Genomic DNA, 21,829 nt, shown 5'->3' on the forward strand with positions numbered 1-21,829 from the left:
ACTTCGCACTACTTTTCGCGATAGATTTCCTGCAATATCCACATTGGGGGATAACTTGCAGAGAGAGATTCGCATCGACTTCTTTATTCGCCGACATTTCTGTATGTATGTATGTATGTATGTATATATATCATTATCATCATCATGTACTTATAAAACGAACTTGATTTTTATTTCACCCTTGAGTTTACTAAGTATGGACAATACCATTTCTAATTCGGCACTTACGATTTCACAAATCATAATATTAGGTAAACAGTTTTTATGCACATATTTGGTTTGATCTCTTTTCGTTCTGATTTATCTGGATATTGAAAAGCAACGGGTACATTCTCGATTAATTTAATATTCCGAAGGCACTCGTGAAGGTTCGCCCTATATGAAATGCTGCTTAAAATTTTTACTTGAGAATTTGAAATAATCTATCATTCGAATTAATTCAATCATCCAACGTCAAAGATGAAAACAAGCCAGAGACAAACTCTTGTCTCTGAAACAAACTAACCAATATCTTGATTGTCATTTTTCAATTTCTAATTCGCGCATGCGTGTACAGGCGAAAACACATTATTAACACGCAACGCGAGCTGACGCGTAAATTGTACGCGCGTGGCGTCGCGTCGGGTGTTCATAGTATGATTCTGGTCTATGGAAAACAATACATTTGATTCGACTCAACACGCATCACGTTTCATCAGGTCGCGTCGCGTTTTAATAATGTGTTTCCGCCTTTAGTGAATTCCTGCCAACAATTTGGCTTCACTTTTTCCCATAGTCCCATAGCATAGAACGCGTGTTATCAATATTGGTATACTAGATATTGACATCTCGGGTGGCTATGGAAAATAGAATTTAAGTGGGTAATAGCCCATAAGTTCGGATTTTGTGTTGTGGAATTCAGATTGGTATTGTGAATAAACAATCTATAGATCTTTTAAATGTGATCTATGCATTGACCGAAAAAAAATTAAATTTTGTACTGCTGTTCATGTTCTTAATTTAATCGATCAAATTGCAAATTGTATCAATTTTGAATGCTAATTAATATGCTATGAATTTGAATTGTTTTTTCCAAATACTTTTCTAGGTTGTATTTATGAATTCTAGTTCTGTGATTGAACCTATTGAAATTATTGATGTTTTATGGCCAGATATTAAGCTGCATCTGGACTTCCAATGCCTACTGGGATGTAAATCATTCTTTAATGGACTATACATATCTCTAGTCCGAACAATATCAATTTGCAAAATTCGTTGTCTACCGAGGGGATCTCAAGAACTATAGCAGCTAGAAAAAAAATGGATGACACATTCTGAAGATCTTTTTGTCCAACTTTTCTAAACCTACAAACAGAACCGGCCAATCATTTCTATATTTTGAGTTATGGAGAAATTGCCATTTTCAATAACGTTGAATTACTCGCTTGTTTCAACTCCTCCTAGAAAATGATTATTACATTCTACAGTCACTTTTTTACTTTAACATATGCGAATATCACGAAAGATCCAAACGGCTAGTCTGGAATGATTTCGAACCTGGGCGTATCGATATATAAGATTTGAACGGTGGGCTTTAGGGCAGTTAGTGTTCTAAATAGAGGGCGGAGTGAACAGATAACTCCCGAAAAGTTACAAAGTGCAAAGTGGTGAAAGTGAGTTAGTGAATCTAATATATAAAATTCTCGTGTCACAGTTTTCGTTGCCATACTCCTCCGAAACGGCTTGACCGATTTTGATGAAATTTTTTGTGCTTATCCGGTATCTATGAGAATCGGCCAACATCTATTTTTCATCCCCCTAAATGTTAGGGGTAGTCCACCCCTAAATTTTTTTAGGAAATTATTTATATGGCAAAACAACGTTTGCCGGGTCAGCTAGTGTTTAAATAAATTAGAGTAATTGGATAATCTTCAGGGTAGATAGAGGATACCAAGGTGCTTCTAAATAACCCAAATTTTATAGATCTATCGTTCATTTTTAGGAAGATACAGGGTGATTAATTGATTTACCTCTTTTATTCAATTGGTCATAACTTATAACCCACGTACGTTCTTTGTCTGAAGTACTGTCGATTAACATAATTAAGAAAATGCAACACGATGTCATGAATAATTATCAATGATTTCTTTCGATGCAATTGTATGTTCAATAAAAAAGCAGACATATTTGAATGTAAAATACAAACCTTTTTCGGAAAATATTTTTGAGACTACTGTCGAGAAGGACACAAGCACAACTTTTACATATACATCTTAGTATATTCAGAATATGATTGAAATAACCAACATGAAAAACTGGAAGCTCCAAATCAATGTACCCATAATGACCTGAACATTCTGTTAATGTCTCACCACAGGTTTCACATCGTTCTGCATTGGATAAGCTCCCCTGAAACAAAAAGATAGCATGAGAATCGTGACAATTCAATCAATTGATCACAAAGCTATATGGTTAATCATTGTCTCATTTAAAAATTGCAGGTTTTTTGGGCTATACTATACATGCAGTTTCCGAATCTTTTTTGAAGAGTTTAGGGATCATACACCAAATTGTATAATACTCCGTTTACGCTAACCTCTGCTAAAACTCATAAACATGCCGTAATTAATGTCATGCGCCCCATTTTCATTTTCATGAAAAAATATATAACTCAAATTTTCCTTTTCGCTTATTTTTTTTTAAGTTCAACCTAGCGTAGTGTAAAAAATAATATGGTTACCCGAGTGCCAATGCAAGGAAAAACAAGCCCTTTTCATTGCGACTCCGAAATGGTATAACTCTCCATATTTTCAGCAAAATAAATTCCTATTGCAATTAGTTGAAGTCTAGTTTAATGTTAACCTCGTCTCTAAAATTTTTAGCAGCTAAAATGAGAAATGCAAGCAAAATAAAGCAATCATCCATAAGAAGGTATGTACTGAATCTCATGGTGGCGACTTAGAGCACCTTTAGTGAAATTTTATTAAATGTTACGATACTTATCTCAAAATTGTTGATATGCAATAAAGCAATGATTCATTAGAACCCGATTGCACCGACTTATTTAAGACAGGATTAACGTTAATTCGGTGATTGCTATGGTAACTGCTATAGAAATCAGAGAAGTAATCCAGTATTAACGTTAATCTCGCCTTAAATAATTCGGTGCACACGGTTTTAGAAGGTGTAGACTGTAGACTATAGAGTATGTTTTAGAACTCATGGTGGCCAATTTAAACATCATTTGTAAACTTTATAGAATGAAACGATATTTTAAAATTGTTATTTTGTCTCGTTTTCTTTCATTATACCATATTTACGAAACAGAAATCCGTTGGGTGAAATTTCCTCCGATGGAAAACGAAAAACAACTGATGGCTCATACCATCATCGTTTCGAACGGTCACATTGTAGGTCGTGTATATCTGACTGAATTACGAGCAGCTGCAAAAATAATACATTCAAACTCAATATTGAACTGAAATATTTCAGCAACAACGCACGGGCTGGGATCATCTATTTTTATATAGATGGGCTACTTATTTCATTAGCGATATGTCGAGATCCTTATTGGCCGTAATACATATTCACAAAGGTATATCTTATATATACTCCCCAAATTCCCCACACCCAGGTTCCATTCATCAGGGTTGTGTACCGGGCCAAGTTTAGATCGTCTAACGATAACTAAGTGTTTCCTGCGACTTTTGCAATATACAGGGTGTTTCCTAATTGAATGTCAATATTTATGGGGGTGATTTTTGGGCCAATTCTAAGAAAAAAACTTTATATGAACGTATGTCCTAAATGTCTAACCTTTTGAGATAGAGGGTGGTAACGTTTTCAAAAATATATATATAAAATAATATGGGGACCTGAGTGCCAAAGCAAGAAAAATATTGCCCGTTTCACTGAGATTTTGAAATGTTATAACTCACTATATTTCCAGTTTTTTTAAATTATTTTCAGCAACTGAAATAATACATGCAAGCAGATTGAATAAAATCATTCATTAGAAGGTATAGAGCACCTAGTAGAGCTCTTGATCCACACTTTGAACCCCTTCTGTAAAACTTAATTCGGTGAAACGATATTTTTAAATTATTTTCTCTCGTTTTCTTTCATTTTTAAGCCCTATACCTATGAAATTAATATTTTTAAGTGAATTTCACGTAATGAAGTGATTTTTTGTGATTAAGAAAAAAAGCTAAAAATGAATTCCAATTACCTTGAATCAAGACCTTTTTCTAAGTTACAAAAAAAGCTGAAAATTACTTCATTACTTAAATAAACTCAAAAATATTGATTTCACACCTGTGGGGTTTAATAATGAAAGAAAACGATACAAAATAACAATTTTATAAAATCGTTTGTTTATTTTAGTATTACAAAAGATGTTTGAAGTGGCTACCATGAGCTTTAATACACATTCTAAAGGATGATTACCCACGATTACTCCAATAAATAATCGGAGAGCAAAAAGAATATTACTGGGGTAATAAATGAGACCAAAGTCGGTCTGAGAATATGATAAAATCAGATTCTGGATAAACAATCGATTATCGGTTTCGTCCAATAAATCAATAGTTGGCTTAGTGGAACCTCCGATTCCTCCAATAAGTAGAGAGCATAAATTTTTTACTGGGGTAATAAAATAGCCTGAAAGTATAGTGTGATCAGATTCTGGATAAATATAGTAATAGCGGTTTGGTTCTTCTAGCTTAACGGTAAAGCTAGCGGAACCCATTAAAAAAAAACGTATTCAAGGGAAATCCGCACTGGGTTCGAATGAGAGCCTAAAATGGGCCCGAAACTGTTATGTAATCAGATTTTTGAAAAACCATTGGTTATCGATTTGGTCTTGCTGGCAAAACTTCGAGGTTGAAGATCTCGCAATTTCTCTCACAATTGAAACTAAAAAAATTTTACTGGGGTAATAAATTAGCTTTAAGTTAGCCCGTATTTATACTAAGGTAATAAATTAGCCTAAAATTAGCCGGAAAGTATGGTATGATCAGATTCTGGATAAATATAATATTAGCGGTATGGTTCTGCTAGATTAATGGTAAAGCTAGCAGAACTCATTTTTTTTTCAACGCATTCAAGGGAAATCCGCGCTGAGTTCGAATGAGAGAATGGGCCGAAAATGTTGATGTCAGATTTTTGCTAAATGTTCGATTAGCTTTCGGGTTCGGCTAGCTTAACGTTAAGCTAGCAGAACCCCAATTTCTCTAAAAATTGGGGAACAAAAAAATTGTAATTGGGGTAATATATTTGCCTGATATTAAGCCCGTTTGTAAGAGCCAGAATTCTCTGGAGAATTCTCTACCAAATTTTGTTAAGAAAACGGCAAAGATTATTTTGTATGCAACTGAACAGAGAATTCTACCGAAATTGCGTATGTAACGGTAAAGAATTCACGGCGCATGAAATCTAGAGTAAATTTTCTAGAGAATTCTAGGCTGTTGCAAACGGGCTTTAGAGTAGAATTATGGCCGAAAAAAAATCCAAAATTCAAAAGTAGTTCTACAACCTTAACCGGAGTGTCAAGATGTCTTAAGCTGCGTTTACATTAGCGAAATTTCCTCGCGAAAATCACTCGGGCATCAATTATTCGCATCGAGTGAAATTTCGCAGTTCCCAAAACAAAGCGCAATTAAGAGCAAAATCTTTCGCGAGTGGAGCGAGCCGCCTTCAGTTTTTGTTTCGCAGTCAGTACGGAGATTGTGTACCACGTTTACACTATGCGAAATTCGATGAGCGAAACCCTTCGATGCGCGGACAAAAACCGACAGACCTGTGGCTCGCAGCGAGGGCCCTCGCCCCGCAATTCCTCGCGGTGAGGGAGGCGTCTACACTAGGCGAAATTTCCTCGCGCAAATATTTCGCGAGGGAAATTTCGCTAATGTAAACGCAGCTTTACTCTAAAAGAAATATCAATCCGTGCCTTGGATGTTAAAGCGTCGGCTCAGTATATCGCAACCGCAAGGTACTGAGTTCTATTCCGGGCTAGAGTTGAAATTTTCTAGTCGATACAGGTACGGGCCACCATTCACTGTTGGGTTTAAATTAATAGTGCTGTGCCTAAGGTGGCGTAAGGACATAGTAACAAAGCCTACACAGAACACAACTGGTTCTCTGAACTAGTACAAGCTCACAAAGCTTCTGAGGTACTTCGGTACCTACCTACGGAGAATCAGGATAATATGATATAATTAATATGTTTTGTCAATTGTCATTAGTTGTTTTCACATAAAAATAAAAAGCGGGTGATAGAAAATGATATTATTGATTTTGAAATACCTGAAACAAACAATATATCAAATACCATTGCAATTGATAAAAATTTCGTTAAAATTTTTACTGATTATCAACCTTCATTAAGTTAACAAGAGCTATGGGTTTCATAATCAAATATGAGAATTGTGGATTCTATTTGTGCTCCTAATGTTGTTGTTTTATGGGAGTCTTGTATAAAAAATGAAAATTATATTTGAAAAAAATTGCGTGTAATAATTCTTTTTTTTAAGGACTTCTATTGACTAAAGTTGAGGCAATTCTTAATTATGTTCCTAACCTTTCTTTTTAGGCTGTGACTAGAGTCCTGACTCGGGACTCGTGTCCAACTCCGAGTGACGTCATTAAATTCGGGACTGATATTCGGTACCGAATTCAACGATACGCTGCACTGGTGCTTTGAAATTATTAAGCAGTGAAAGAAGTAGCGAAAATCATGCGCCTATGCCCAGTCAATTAGAAACAATGATTTATATTTCAATCGGGCATATAGAAAACAATAATTTTTGTTTTCTTGGAATGTGTTTTGGTCGATTGTTCGGCCTAAATGGGGAATTGTAGCTCGACTGCTGCATCCTGTCTTGTTACTGGCTCTTGAAAATGGTGATTTACAATCACCGAAACTAGTCGAGCAGAGATTAATAGCAGTATAAATAAATTGTTACTACCAAAAAAAGGCTCAAATCATTTAATCATATATGATAATGGTAGACGCCAAAGGGTTTAGACAAATCATTCTTTTTATTGACAAACTTGAATGCGTTGACCCCATCACATTTTTTGACAGGAATAAACTTGACAGCTTATCCAGAACTGAATTTCATAGATTCTGTTATCTGTGTTTTATAGATATACCAGAAAATAGGCTATCACAATGGCAGAAATTGCAATGAATAACATAACAATTTTAGACAAAGGGAATATTTGAATGAACAGAGGGTCCCAGAGTATTAGCACAGTGCTTTCGGTATGGCACAGGGACATCTCTGTGCTTCCCAGTAAACACACCAACATAGGCTGGGCTTTTTAAGAACCAATCTATAATGACTGCCTTCACAGGAAATTGCAGAATCAAAGCTTACTAACACAAACTCAACATTGTCAATGAAACACTCTTCAGGCTTTGCCAGGTGGAGGACAAAACCATTGAGCATATCCTCTGTGATTGCCCGATGGCAGATAGAATCAGACTTGGAATCTTTAGGATACTCAAGCTGGATCAGTTGAACTCATGATTCACTCCCCATCTGACATAATTCATTTCTTTACGCTGATGGGACTGGAGGGAGAAGCTTAGCTCTCTGAGCTTGTTTTCGTGCCACAAATGACTGCAACTGCTTTAGTCGCGGTGGCAGGTCTGGTAGATCCCACCAACACGCCCAAGAAACTATAACTGTTTTCATTTGAGTCAGGTTGAGCCTTTGTTGACATCTAACTTAATACATCAGTAAATATGCAAAATTGTGTTTTTATTTCCACTTATACATTATTACATGTATTCAAATTATTCACCTCAATTTTCAAACAGTGTATCATTATTATGAATTATTAATGATAGATTAAATAATAAAATAGATTAACTCACCAGTCTTCTATCTAAGACTCCATAGGGAACTGGAGTTCGTGGTCCTTGATCGTACATATTTGTTTGAAAAATTTGGAGGCGAGCATGCATTTGCATATCTGAGGGACTGTCGACACAAAACTTGATGGCGGATCTGAAACAATTGCATGAATTCTGAAATTCGGTATTGTATAAAAATTATAATATGTATTTCCAAAAAGCATCACAAACATAAAATAAATAAAAAAGAAGATAATGTTTCATTTTGAGTTTTGGTGGAACAGAAAAATAGTTATACAATTTTTATTGCTTGCTGCTATGTCCAGGTTGACTTGTATACTTAATTGATCACACGAAACCTTAACTAAAAAAAATTGACAACAAAATCAGAGGAAGTATAACTGAACTTTTACCAATTATTATGGAGTTTCATCAAGTATGAAAAAATAATACAATATAAACGGTTTATTTTCTTGGAATTACAATTAAATATCTACAAAATATCTGCAAGTGGAACTCACATATCCTTAGCAACATGTATTTCTCTGAACTGATCTTTCGGCATTTTGAAAAATTGAAATCCAAATAAATAATGAGAAAGTATTCAAAACACAGCTGATTCGAAATTTTCGCACACACAACACTGAACACTGACACAAATACATAACCTCAAGTTAAAGAACACCACAGAACACGAATTCCCACATATACACAGAACTCTAGTATTCTTTTTCTATCTTTTATCGAACTCTAGTCATATGATATCATCACAAAACACATGGCATATTGTATATTGAATGAGGGCAGCCTCCGAACGCGAACCTAAGCGCTCCTAACATAACCTTGTGCTCTAATGATATCGGGTTCATCTCTTCATGGAAAGTTATCCCAGATCCAGGTCGAAGGTCGAAGTGACCTTCTGCCAACCTTGACTTCCATTGGCATGGGTTCCCAAATTCCCTCACACAGTTCCCATTTCTTCACTAGAAAGTTTAGCATAGGCACAGCGGATTGGTCCAAATACAAGCGATTCGTCATTGACAGCACAGAACACTAATATACATTTGATTTGACTTTATTGACAGTATGAAGTCACAGGCCCCCAGTTCCCTGCAGGAGTTTAGATATCGAGTATTGGAGGCGGCTGAACAATCTATCCCTAGATAGCATCAACCCCGCCATTCTCCTTATAGAAGATCATGGTGGAATGACGAGCTCTCTGCCCTCGTCAGAAAAAGATCGCAAGCGTTTAAGGCCTACTTTAAGGATCCATCCATTGAGCGATTTCTACGAGCAAAGAACCATGACTATGCAAAGAACATCCAAGTGCTAACGAGGAACAAAATCCGACAAACCATTTTTACATCGGACCCGATGTAAAAAAATTAAAATTTGGTGCTCGACCCCCGGCTACTTCGGTTTCCGTTCCCTCTTGTGGCCAGGAAGTTCTTGAAATATTGTGTCCATCCGGGCCCGGAACCCCTCAGGGACCACCATCCAGAATTCATCCACCTTTACGCGTATCTTTCCCTGTAATCACGTTGGATGAAGTATCATCCTGAATCAAATCAAAAAAGGACCCTGCCCCAGGATTGGATGGTATCACTTATACCATGTTGAAATACCTTCCCTCCAGGCCAAACAACTACTGAACAATCTTCTAAACCAGAGAACCTCTTTGTCTGAACGACCCTCAGTTTGTCCATCGCTCACTGAAGTGTTAGTTATCCCCATCTGTAAACCTAAGAAGGACCCTAATGATCTACTTTAGTTACAGACCGATAGCACTGACTGTTGCTTCTTTTCTTCTGAAGACCCTCAAATCCCTGGTGGCTGTAAGGTTAGAGAAATTGTATGAAGCATTCAACGACCTTCGCAAAGGAAAATCAACAAATGACACTCTTGATTTCGTCCATATACTCCTCATTCAATTGTAATGAAGTTATTATTATGACTTTAGCCTTGCGGCTTTCACACTCCTCTCCAGAGGAAAATTCACTTATCCCAGATATCTCAGATATCAAAAGGAATAAGCTCTGTTATTATTATTATTATTAATAAACAATAAGAGTATGGTTTCTCACCCATAAACACAAAAGTACAAAATAAGATGAAAATCATACACACTCATCCAAAGTTAACTCTGATCCCGAATAAACCTGTCAAGTCGGTTCTTGAAGGCGTTAACGGAAATTGCTCCGTCCAAAAATTCTATTGGACAGAAACGTTTTCCTTGGCGTGGTCTTGAAATTCTCTTTCGGCAATTTAAAGGCATGGCTACGGAGCTGTGTTCTGCTTCTCATGCCCGCAGACCAGAATTCGAAGAACTGATTGAAGAGAAGAGACCGGATGTCATAGCTCTCCAAGAAACAAGACTTAACCCCAACGTTCGGATAGCATTTCCCAATTACGATATCTACAGAAATGATAGACCTAACAGCACAGGTGGCGTTGCTATACTGGCTAGAAGGAATATGGATCACCATTTCGACCAAATATTCAATGGTCAAGCTGTCGATTATTGTGAATACCAATGGAGGACAAGTGAAGATTATTTCGACTTATAAATCACCGGATAAGGACATGCTGGAAGAGGATCTGAAAATGCTACTAGAAGGAAGACAACCGAAAATCATAATTGGTGATCTCAACTGCAAATCGCAGGAATGGAACAGTAGGGTGGAAATTACCAACGGGAGAAGACTGAAGATTTATGCTGAAAAACTTAATGCAGTTGTGATAGGACCTGATATACTGACCTACATACCAAGAGTACCGATGTACTGGACATTGTCGTAATGAAAGACATCACTGAAGAAATCAGCATTGATACAATAGAAGACGGAACTTCAGACCACAATCCCATAGAATTCATAGTGGGACATGGCCCAAGAAACGAAGAAGAGACACAAACCAAGGATCGCACAGACTGGGAGAAATATAAGAATTTACTTCAGGAGAAAATCACGGAAATTCCCCAAATAAACACCCGGGATGAATTAGATGAAGCAGTTGAAAAATTGGAAAATCAAATAAAGGAAGCCTATGAAGAAAGCACCAAGAGAATAAGGAAACCAATTCCGAAACATTCACACGGAGATACGCCAAGGGATATAAAGGAACTTATAAAAAAGAACAGAAGACTCAGGAAAATCTACAGAACAACAAAACGAGAAGAAGACAATAAGAAACTGAATAAGCATAGTCAGATATTGAAAAATGCTTCAACAGAACTGCGTAATAACAGATGGCACCAGAGATTAAGGGAACTGAATACAATAGATCACTCGGCTTGGAAAATGCAAAAACGCTTACGACGAGAACGGACAGTTATACCTCCACTGCATGGAGCAAACGGAATGGTATATACGAGACTTGAGAAAGCCGAAGCACTGGCCGACTCAATTGAGAGAGAAGCCAGAATAAATTACCGAAATGATAATGACAATGAAGATCTAGAAGAAGAAGTGGAGGCAAACGAAGAACTGATGATGGAACCACCGGAAACCGAAATCATTCCAAAACCGGCTTCACCAACAGAAATCAAAGAGATGATAATGAAACTGAAAAACCGGAAAGCACCGGGAGAAGATAGGATAACGAATTATATGTTGAAGAAATTGCCTAGAAAAGGAATAGCAGCCTTGACGAATATAACAAACGGAGTGATGAGGACCGAATACTACCCAAAGAGATGGAAAACTGCAGAAATGATAGTTTTCAACAAGCCTGGAAAGGAACGGAAATTTCCTCAAAATTATAGACCAATCAGCCTAATATCAGCACTAGGAAAAGTCGTCGAGAGGGTTATCGCCAAAAGGCTGAATGAGGAAACAGAAATGTTGAAGATAATTCCACCCGAACAATTTGGATTTCGACGAGAACACTCGACTGAACTCCAATTACTACGGCTCATAGAATACGTCACCGAAGGAATGCAGACCAAACAGGCCACAGGATTAGTTCTGATGGATATCGAGAGAGCTTTTGATAGAGTATGGCAGGAAGGCCTAATCTACAAGATGAAAAAAGCAGGATATTCGACCAAGCTATGGAAGATTATAAGGAACTATGTGAGGAATAGAAACTTTTATGTGAAGATAGATGGAGCAACCTCTCAAACCAGACAATTGGAAGCGGGAGTGCCTCAAGGATAGGTACTTGGACCTCTGCTTTACGTAATATACGTTTATGATATCCCGAAGAATGCTAGAAATATGCTCACCTTGTACGCAGATGACACAGGAATAGCGTTCAGACATCGACGCCCAGAGATCATACACCGGAGACTGCAGGAAGCCATAGATGAATTACTCAAATGGTGCATCAAATGGAAAATCCAAATCAATGGAAGAAAGACTCAAGCAATATTACTGCAAAAGAGAAGATTGAGGATGGAAGAAAACCTTGAAGTTGATGGAGAAGAGGTTGAATGGAAAAATGAAGCAACATACCTAGGAGTGACGCTTGACAGAGGACTTACATGGAAAAACCACATCAAATGTGCTGTTGATAAAACAAAAGCCGCAATGAGCAAACTTTATCCACTCATAGGCAGAAGAAGTCATATGAATAAGAACATCAAGTTGACGATGATTAAAACTATTGCGCGACCACAACTCACATATGGATCGGCGGCATGGGGCTTCGCAGCCAAAACCCACATCAAGAGAATACAGGCCACTGAGAATAAACTCCTTAGAATGGCAATGGACATACTCTGGTTTGTTAGGAACAAACAAATCTACAAGGTCTTGGAATGGGAACCAGTTACAGAATTTATGAAGAGAAAGGCGGAAAGGATATTCGACAAAGCCAAACAACATCCAAATGAGGAACTACGAAGATTAGTCGACTACGATCCAACGGAAGAAGCTAGAAGGTCAAGAACCTACCACCGAAGACCGAGAGATCAGTTAAGGATTTAAATGTAACCAAAGAAGAGCTTAACCTATAATAGCTATAGGCAGCATACAACTATCAACACGACTATGATCGTGTGAGAGTCCAGAAACCATAAGAGTCAACTGGTTAATAGGCAAAATGCCCGGAACCTATGAAGAAGCAGTTAAGGGTTTTTAGTGGGTCTCGAGCTCAGAGAGTGAGAATCCCCACACTGTTCCCCCTCAGCAGAGGGTGTGTTCGTCTGTTTGCAGATTTTCCCCCTGCTACACCAAAAAACAAAAAGAAATCTGCTTCTCATGTAGAGGTGGTCGAGCTTCACACCAAAGCATTCGTGCATATCCCGATAGGTCACAGTCACAATAAGATCACCTCTATCACGTCGATACCCAAATGTTTGCAGATTTAGTAGCCTCAACGAGCATGATAGTCGGGCCTCATCCTCCCTAAAGAAATCCTTGTGTTTCAACGCTGTATGGACTCAAGGACAAGTTGATCACTCCTGAGAAAAGGACACCACACTGGACCAGCATACTCCATCAGAGGACACACGTAGCTACAGTAAAGTATTCAAACGTCGCCAAGCTGCACCCCCTAAAAGATTTCTCTATCATATAGGTCATCCGCATAGCTCTCGCCGCCACAGACGCCACGTGTTGATGGGATGATGGGATACAATGATATTCAGATCATTATGGTTGTCAACGGGGGCCAAAACGGTGGCCACATATTGAGTCTTAGGATTATTTTTGCCCAGATGTAACAGTGCCCAGATGGGCACTTTCTCAATGTAAAAGGGGAAGGGCCATCAGGATTAGAAGAGGAGGCTTCCTTGAGATTCATCAGATGTTTGAGCACTAATTCCCCATCGACAGCCACAGTCAGTTAATAGAAAGATATTTCTACTGGACCTATATTTTAAGAAGATTCTTGGTCTTGGTCTTGGCGCTCAAGAAAGTCCTGTACTGGTCAATGTTCTTCGTTAGAGATTACCATTCATTTGGTAACATCCCTAGTATGACGGTTCTCAAATACGGTGATGATACCATCCTTGTAGTCTCGGCGCCCGATTTCTCAACGGCTTATCAAACAATGACTCAGGCTTTATCCTCGATTGAGAGGTGGGCCTCCTCTAAGCACCTTCAACTCGAGTTGAAGTTGCTATTTGGAGAGATCTCTCCAAATAAAATAATCGCTCATCTCTGCTATCACAAGACAGCGAAATTGAACTCCAACACAGCCCTAAAACTGTGTGGTGCTGATATTCCGTGGGTCTAACATACAATATATTTGGAAGTTACCATTCATCAAAATCTGGAATGGAACATCGGATCATGCTTATTGAACGAATTTGTGCTTTAGCTTCCCAGGGAATAAATGTCATGTAATCGGTCTGTAGAACATGGCGAGGTTCTCATCCTGAGACCTGAGGCGCCTTTGTTGTTGTACAGGTCCATAATTCGTCCGTATCTCGATTATGGCTATTTCTAGTATGATGGGAATTGACCTGAAACCCTCATGGATCGAGTGCAGTGCGAGTTGATATGGGATACATGAGATCGACCCCCATTCCGATCATTATGGCAGAATCTAGGAAGTTACCACTTAAATTTCGCAGATTCTGGTTTGCGATCAAATTTATCTCTAAGCTAGCTCAGAGAGATCAGGAACAACCCGGTCCTTCCAAAAATCATATCCTTGAAACACTGGCTAGGCCGCCACTTCTAATTGAAGCCTTGCCTCTGCTGTCCGATGGCTACTATTCCTCTCCTCATCTTCCTCACTTCGCTCATGACTTGACGGTGCACAATATGCGGACTGAATATTCATCCCTGAGTCTATCGAGATCTGAATCAAGGATAATGGATTTAGGTTAACTCTATAATCTTTGATCTGAATTAGACTTCTCGATTTAGGAGAAATTAGGAAATGAAATGTTCGTTCTTAAGTCTTTGATCAAAGGCCCTGGTTTCATGAGGTCGACCTCCCTAGAAACGACATAACAACCGTCAACAGATTGAGGTCTAGTCACTCACCGTTGTTGTTTGTTATCTTTTCTGATGTTTATGTTCTGTGTCTTTTTAAAATTCATGTAAGCGAAACGGACGGTGGTTGTGCTATTTAACCGCAATCACAGAACACTAATATACCGCAACCAACGATACAAGAAAGAAAAAGTGGATATTATCAAATATTATAAAACCCTATAATCTTTGGAATAGAATCAGAGATATCTCTGGATAGAATAACTGGAAGAGTCAGATTGTTCCATGTGTAGATGGCGCCAGACGGGCACATAATAAGGAAAAAAAAAAGAAGAAGAATTCAGCTACTTTTTCTCTATGTATTTATTATTCTGTGACTAACTACTCGACACCGCCATTCTCTTTTCTCTGAACACCTTGTTGAGAAAGTTTTGGGTAAGGTTTCTAATATATTACAATTTCTTTCGGTAAGGTTTGTTTTCAATACATTAATCAATCCTGTGACGAGGTATTCACCTTATGGAAATAATTTTGCATTAGAACTCCTACGAATCAAGATGTTCAACTTCTTAAAAACAGGAGCACGTGTTAGTGTAATTCTAACGTTTCATTTTATTGACTTTAATTGTTTTTACAGTTAAGATGTCGTCTCACCTAGTTTGGAGTATTATCAGGAATAATAATGCCTTTTTGTTGAAAAAAAGGAACATAAGCAAACCCTTCAGCACAGTAGGTATTTCTTACATTTCATTACTGGTTCTTTTGAATATATCGACACATTTTTCCAAAACATCGTAATTCACAAGGCATTACGATGATGAGGCTTACGATGTTTTGGCGACAATGTATCGATATATGAGTGGCTTAGAGGAAAAGTGATCTAACTACAATTAAGTGAAATGTTGGAAATTAAGGTTTTACGTTTCAATTGATTGTTTTGAGTGAGAGGAAAAACATTAAATGCGTTTAACTCGATCAAAACGACGATTTGACTCATACCACTCATAAAGAGATAAATATACAACCTTTGGTACCCAAATATCGGTATAACTCAAAAATCGGAATTTGTGACTTATACCACTTTTCCTCTGAACGGCTCATATGTGACATTAGGATTCGTAGCTTTTTAACTAATTTTTCATGATGATTTTTTTTCCACCAAGATCGCTGAAGGCTATGCTGAGAAATCAAACTGAAGCTTTCCTGATAAATTTTTCTTCAGGTATTGTCAATAAATATTACTAATTGATATTCTCTCTACAGGAACCCAATAACCTCACCAACTTGAGCTCGTACAGGTATAATGGCCTAGTTCACAAAAAAACAGTTGGTATTGTTGATGGACCTGACAAAAAAGGATTCACCTTAGTCTACAAGAGGCCCAAAAAACAGGTAGCTTGGTTATTTAAAATTTAACACTCTTGTTCTAAATTCATAGATGAGTAAATTTTTTTCCTTTCTGATAGTTCATTGCATATCTACAAACTACTTCATACATAAATAAATGATGTGTCTTAGTTGCTTGAGTCTGGTACCATTCATCAGTGGTTCTCCACACAATCACTCATCTAAAGCTGGAAATGTTTTTGATCGCCAAAACCCTGTCGAAATCCTATTCCGAGATTAATTTGAATATAAATATTAATTATAGACCATATTAGTGAGGTTAGAATCAGGCAGGAGATCCATATTCAAATTTTTTTACATAGGAATCGACTTTAAGATGGAATATCGCTAGTTAGAAGTAAATGTTAATATAAAGACATGCAAAATTGGGTGCCGCAATTATTAGAGGTTGTTTCCAAGTACATTTTACATCACAAAATACTTTTATATGTCCTAAAATCAAAATTGAACATATTATACGGAATATATCCGTATGTCGTAGATCATTTCTGCTATACGTCAATCATGAACCGTAACAAAGAAAATGACATGCTACGCTTGCGCGTTAGAATGATGTCAGCTTCAGAGGTTAGAAACGAAATGAAGCTACGAAAAGTCGACAAACTTCCATGGATCTTGCCGACCAATTTCATATTGATCCATTATTAAAAAAATATACCATTTTATTACGAAATTTTGTTTTCAACTTGTTAAGAAAGGATCATAGAACACATTCCAACAGGAATAAATCTTAAGAAATTCGCTAAAATATCAAAAAACTGGCGAGAAGTACGCGGCATTTTTAGTCCCATAAGAAATGCATAGGGAATTCAGGGACCAGATCCACGGATGGATCGCGATTCAAATTACCCGCCTAAGCTCACTAATATGGTCTATATTATATAATCGTGAGGCAAGAATATAGGAAATGATCTTCTGAAAAGCTTCGCGGAAAGCTTTGGAATCATATGAAAAGCAGTGTCAGCAGAGACAGTCGTCTCTGGTGTCAGTGCGAGAGATTTTAAATATTCCAAATAGTTCAATATATAAAAGGAACCATATCAAAAAGTAAAGAACAAAATTGCTGAAATATTTTTATTTAACATAATTGGGACAAAAATGTTACATTTGCTTAACAATTATTAAATAAAATTAATTTAGTCATTTTCTGACGAATAGTAGAGGATCCCCATGAAGTTCATCATTCATCAATTTTGATTGATGAAACATTCTACACTAGCCCTAGTGCACTCTTCATGGTCAAAACAAATCCTAAAGCGAATGTCTTTCGACAGTGAAAAAGAATGTTGGTATCATCAATTTCCAATGATTCTAAATATTCTAGTTTCACTGAAAATTTCCCCAACATACCTCAGGGAAGAAGATCTAATTGGAGCTTTAAACCGTCTCTGGAACGGATTTCTAGAATTAAGAATGTCAAACACTCCCATCAATTTTTCTAATGAATTCAACGGTAGCGGCACTATCTTCGAATTGTAAGTTCTTACATTTTTTATCAAGAAATTCAATAGCATCCGCTACCACATTACTCATTGTTTGAGTAGCTAATCTGACATTCATAATCCTATTTTTATAATTGATATGCTGAGATGAGAGGGAATTAGCCAACCTTAGGCCTTCCTCCATTTGAACTTTTTCTAATTCCTTGACAAACTGCCAAGAAATGTTTCCTGTGGGGGACCGCAAATTTTTTTCTGCAAACGTATTTCTACGGATACCAATTTTTCTTTCCTGTAGCTTTAGGTCCGAAGTTGTAAAGCAAAAGGTTTTCGGAGAGGGAACCTATGAAAAACGAAAAATGAAAAACATGAGGCATAATTCCTAATTATTTACTGCTTCTCTCCTTTTGTGGATTTTCAGTTCCGTAAAACCGATCAGGATGGATTGGTTTATGTGATACCAACACTTCACAGAAAAAATATTATATTATATTAATGTCCCCTGCATTATGGCATCCGTTTCCAACACAATACTGGACCATTGTTGTTATGAAATTCTTCTTATTCAAAATGTTTTTTGTTACTTCAAAAACCACTTTTGTCACTCTGGGAAACACATAGACTTAAAAAACACTCACCAAAAAACTATATTTAACCTTTGAAAAAGCACAAGAAATTCTGTTCAACAGCTAACTTGACTTGATATATAGACATTTTTCGAGTTTCTTAGGAATGAAAATCGGAAGTATATGGCTTCTAAACAATTTTTCACCACGATTTTTACTAAAATACTGACAAAAAGACATTAATTTAAAATTTATCTACGGAAATAACATTTAAATTTAGGTTATAATAGTGTAAACAAAAACACGCTAGAGAGACAAGGGTTGCTCTTACATCTTCCCTCTCAGTCGGACACACTTTTCGTCGAATTTTGCTACCTACGAAGCCATTCCAGTTCCCATACAGTTGAATGCAGCATGATGACCCCCTAGATAGCCAGATTCAATCCTGTCAATTATTTGATGATATTTGAAATCATTACAATCTTAAGTGTATTTGCCTAAGACTGGAATATTTTGAGAATATGAATGTGGATTGAGCAGAATAGTGTAGTGTATGTGAGCGCCCGGGAAAAATAAAAATGATATTTCAGTCAAATTCAAAATTTTTGGATCAACTGGCTGTTGAATCTGAGCTTGACAGAAAATCCTGGATTTCTGAAATATTGATCGATTGACCTGTTGCAGCACATCATACGATCCATAAATTGTATTAATCGATAATGCTTAGTGGTTCAAAAGTTGTCAGATTTTGAAAATATTGCTGAGGAACCTCTGGGCAGCGTACAGAATCATCGCCCGGTGTGCGTCCGACGTCTGAAACGGTTGTTCTATTAGTTATCGGACCGTTAAGTGCCGTTAAAGAGAGCGTTGGCAACGTTCGACGTTGATTCCGAACACGACCCTGGTGTCGCTTTGATTATATCATGTATAGGTTTTTTGGGCTCTTCTAGAGTAGCTCTACATCGGGATACCCTATGATCATGCAACAATGACACACTCTATATATGGTAGGATTAGGTTGAGTTCCTTGTGCTGTTTAAAAGCATGATATTTTAGGAGCCATCTTTGTAGGTTTTGTTAATATTTTATTTTGTTTTCAGAATAAACCTAAAGAATGTACCATGAAAACCACATTCAAATCTGGACCAAGAAGATCCCTCTTTAAACTGAAACGTCTGATGAAGAATGAAAAATACAGGACCGATTTGACCAAGGTAGCATTACGCAGAGCCAGTGCTGTCTTGAGGTCGCAAAAACCCAAACGTGGAAAACAACCCAAGAAAGCACAAGAATAACTTTTGTTAAAATAAATAAAAATCCAATTTATATTGATTTTCATTTCAATAGATCGTTAGGTAAGGTTTTTGACATACACAGTGGGCAAAATTGGTGATACCTTAATTACAACTTTTTCAACCCAACGAGATAGAGGAAATGCATTGCACATTATGGTCGTCATTTTTCGAGAAACTAGTCCTGTTTTGGTTCGCTTTTAGGATGGTTCCAGAACGGTTCAAAACAGTCGCATATTTATTTATTCAGCGTAAGCTCGCGCATAGCATGCATGTAGCTTCCCACACCATAGCTGCTCCACTACTTTGAACCGATTCAGAACCGCCTCAAGTGCGAACCAAAACAAAGCTATAAATAATGCAATCAACTGCATCACTCTTTTTTTTTTATTTTCAAGTTCTAGGTTAAATATAAATTTCCTCTGGTCATTATCTCCGTTTCTGTTTGAGCTAGGATGTTGAAATGAAAAAAATTATTTAGACACTTTCTTGATAGCATTCCAGTGGCGTACTATGATTTTTTCCAACAAATATATTTCCTGAGCCATAACATAAAGATGTATTTTTTCTTATCAAAACAGTAGATCAAAATGACGGGGATGTATGATATATTTCTGAAACGGTAAAAAAATGGCGATTCTTCATCTAGTACTACTAATTTCGTAAGCACCGAGTGGGAGAGGTAAGAGGGAAAAATAACGAGGAGCTAAATGCTCATACCCGTACCGACGTTGCCACGTCTGTCGTCTACTTTTTAAGCCACAGAACATTTGTAAACTGTCAACTGTCTATCTCTGACAGCCTGTCAACTCATTTCACATGTTTTATTTATTTTTATTTTGTTATCAGAGACCGTTTATTATTTACATTTTTCATTAATATTCTTTGTGAAATTGTGGTAATAGTTATATGAGAAAATCTGTATTGAATAGATGACCAATGCAACACAAATAACCGGGTTGCAATCACGATAGTAGAAGTAATAAACTTTATTGAAACAATGTTTCCAAGCGCTAACAACTCAGGTCTTCCTGCCCAGGAACAGTATAAAAATATAATCGATACAAAATAGAACTAGTAAGAAAAACAGCATAAATATAATGAGTATAAATAACTGAAATCATTAACTCATCGAGTTCTCTTAATGCCAACATTCGAATTCATTGAAATTGATGAAAAAATCGAAGACAAACATCCAAGGTGGGCGCTAAAGTAAACAGGAGCCAAAAAGGTAAACTAGTATAAGTCAGCTTTCTTAATAATAGCATTTTTGTTGTCTCCTCGTCAAGTAATTTAAGTGAAGCTTCTTATGCTAAAATATAGAAATTTCTTCCGGAATAGGAAAAAAACTTAACACTGTTTCCTCAGCCTCCACATCCAACAACACAACGAGAAAATGGCATAATTATTCACTTCCTGCTAAAATACTGTGTGACTTTCCCAAGATATTGAATACTTTCATTACCATTACTGGCATTAATAACGCACATTTAACACTGTTGGCTAAAGAATCACTAGGATTAACACCACCATCAAATTAAAAACAAAAATAATGCATTTCAATGTACGTATTTTAACTAGAAGTAAAATAATATTCCAAATTATGTGTTATTTTTGCCTACACAACCTCCACAATTTTATTTTGACGTCTATCTGACAGCTGGTTGAAGTTTCAGTACCGAAGTTGACAGTTTCAGAATGAGAGGTAGACGTGGCAACGTCGGTACGGGTATGAGCATTTAGCTCCTCGTAAAAGTAATCTGTTAGGTTATGGGCAAAGTTTTGGTTATGTGCACAATCTTTGCTTGAACGCATTCTTGTTTTCTTGTATTTTGTAAGCTATACAGCAGACAATATTAATATTATATATATCAGTAAAAATGACATTTGCCAATGAAATATGTCGATTGTCACAAGAAGTAGTGATACCAACATAAATTTCAACCAATCAGCAATCGAGGTTATGAAAATCTTTTTTTCTTTTTAACAGTAAACTCTAGAAAGCTCGATAGAATTTCATAAATATATTTGATCATTGCGGAAAGAATGAAGTAGGTTTCGTTAGAAAGCAATCATTCCCTGATGGTAGACCTTTTAGACCCTTTTCTAGGTTGGCAAACATGTAGGGAAGTCCTCCATTAACTTTATTGACAACACTTCTGTATTTTCGTTTGTGAACGCTTCGGGTAATCAGAGCTTACTCAGAGATTGCTCTGAGTAAGTTTGTGAACACAACCTTCGTCTATATGCCACCCAGACATTGAACTATAGAGTTTCCGAAAACGTCTATAGAGACGTTTTCGGAAACTTACTCGGGTTCATTCGATCCCTAACCTTTGCGTTCGTTTACCTAACGGCCCGCATTGCCCTCTCCGTAGATCTCTGTGCAATTCTAATT

The 21,829-nt window shown here is 37.0% G+C and overlaps 2 protein-coding genes across 2 annotated transcripts; one reads left to right on the forward strand and one right to left on the reverse strand.

The window, feature by feature from the left end:
* Positions 1 to 2,130: 2,130 nt before the first annotated feature.
* LOC123317995 (DNA-directed RNA polymerase III subunit RPC1-like) lies at positions 2,131 to 8,503 on the reverse strand. The gene is made up of 3 exons (XM_044904645.1): positions 8,362 to 8,503; positions 7,862 to 7,994; positions 2,131 to 2,388 (listed from the first exon to the last, which is right to left on the reverse strand). Exons 1-3 carry the CDS (start codon positions 8,403 to 8,405, stop codon positions 2,146 to 2,148), a joined length of 420 nt encoding a protein of 139 aa, XP_044760580.1. The 5' UTR covers positions 8,406 to 8,503; the 3' UTR covers positions 2,131 to 2,145.
* Positions 8,504 to 15,024: 6,521 nt separating this feature from the next.
* On the forward strand, positions 15,025 to 19,465 carry LOC123322584 (60S ribosomal protein L28-like). The gene is made up of 4 exons (XM_044910528.1): positions 15,025 to 15,162; positions 15,365 to 15,456; positions 15,991 to 16,119; positions 19,240 to 19,465. The coding sequence occupies exons 2-4, from the start codon at positions 15,370 to 15,372 to the stop codon at positions 19,432 to 19,434; spliced, it is 411 nt and encodes a 136-aa protein (XP_044766463.1). The 5' UTR covers positions 15,025 to 15,162; positions 15,365 to 15,369; the 3' UTR covers positions 19,435 to 19,465.
* The last annotated feature ends 2,364 nt before the right edge of the window (positions 19,466 to 21,829 follow it).

This window comes from Coccinella septempunctata, chromosome 1 (genome assembly GCF_907165205.1).
Source record: "Coccinella septempunctata chromosome 1, icCocSept1.1, whole genome shotgun sequence".
Lineage (NCBI taxonomy): Eukaryota > Metazoa > Arthropoda > Insecta > Coleoptera > Coccinellidae > Coccinella > Coccinella septempunctata.

What these genes read in the sequence shown, in the direction of transcription:
- LOC123317995 (XM_044904645.1), bottom strand. Translation starts at nt 8,405, where the DNA reads ATGCCGAAAGATCAGTTCAGAGAAATACATGTTGCTAAGGATAT. An exon ending in ATACATGTTGCTAAGGATAT is followed by an intron (nt 7,995 to 8,361) that starts GTGAGTTCCACT and finishes CAATTGTTTCAG; the next exon opens with ATCCGCCATCAAGTTTTGTG. An exon ending in GAGTCTTAGATAGAAGACTG is followed by an intron (nt 2,389 to 7,861) that starts GTGAGTTAATCT and finishes TTTTTGTTTCAG; the next exon opens with GGGAGCTTATCCAATGCAGA.
- LOC123322584 (XM_044910528.1), top strand. Translation starts at nt 15,370, where the DNA reads ATGTCGTCTCACCTAGTTTGGAGTATTATCAGGAATAATAATGCCTTT. An exon ending in TAAGCAAACCCTTCAGCACA is followed by an intron (nt 15,457 to 15,990) that starts GTAGGTATTTCT and finishes TTCTCTCTACAG; the next exon opens with GAACCCAATAACCTCACCAA. An exon ending in ACAAGAGGCCCAAAAAACAG is followed by an intron (nt 16,120 to 19,239) that starts GTAGCTTGGTTA and finishes TTTTGTTTTCAG; the next exon opens with AATAAACCTAAAGAATGTAC.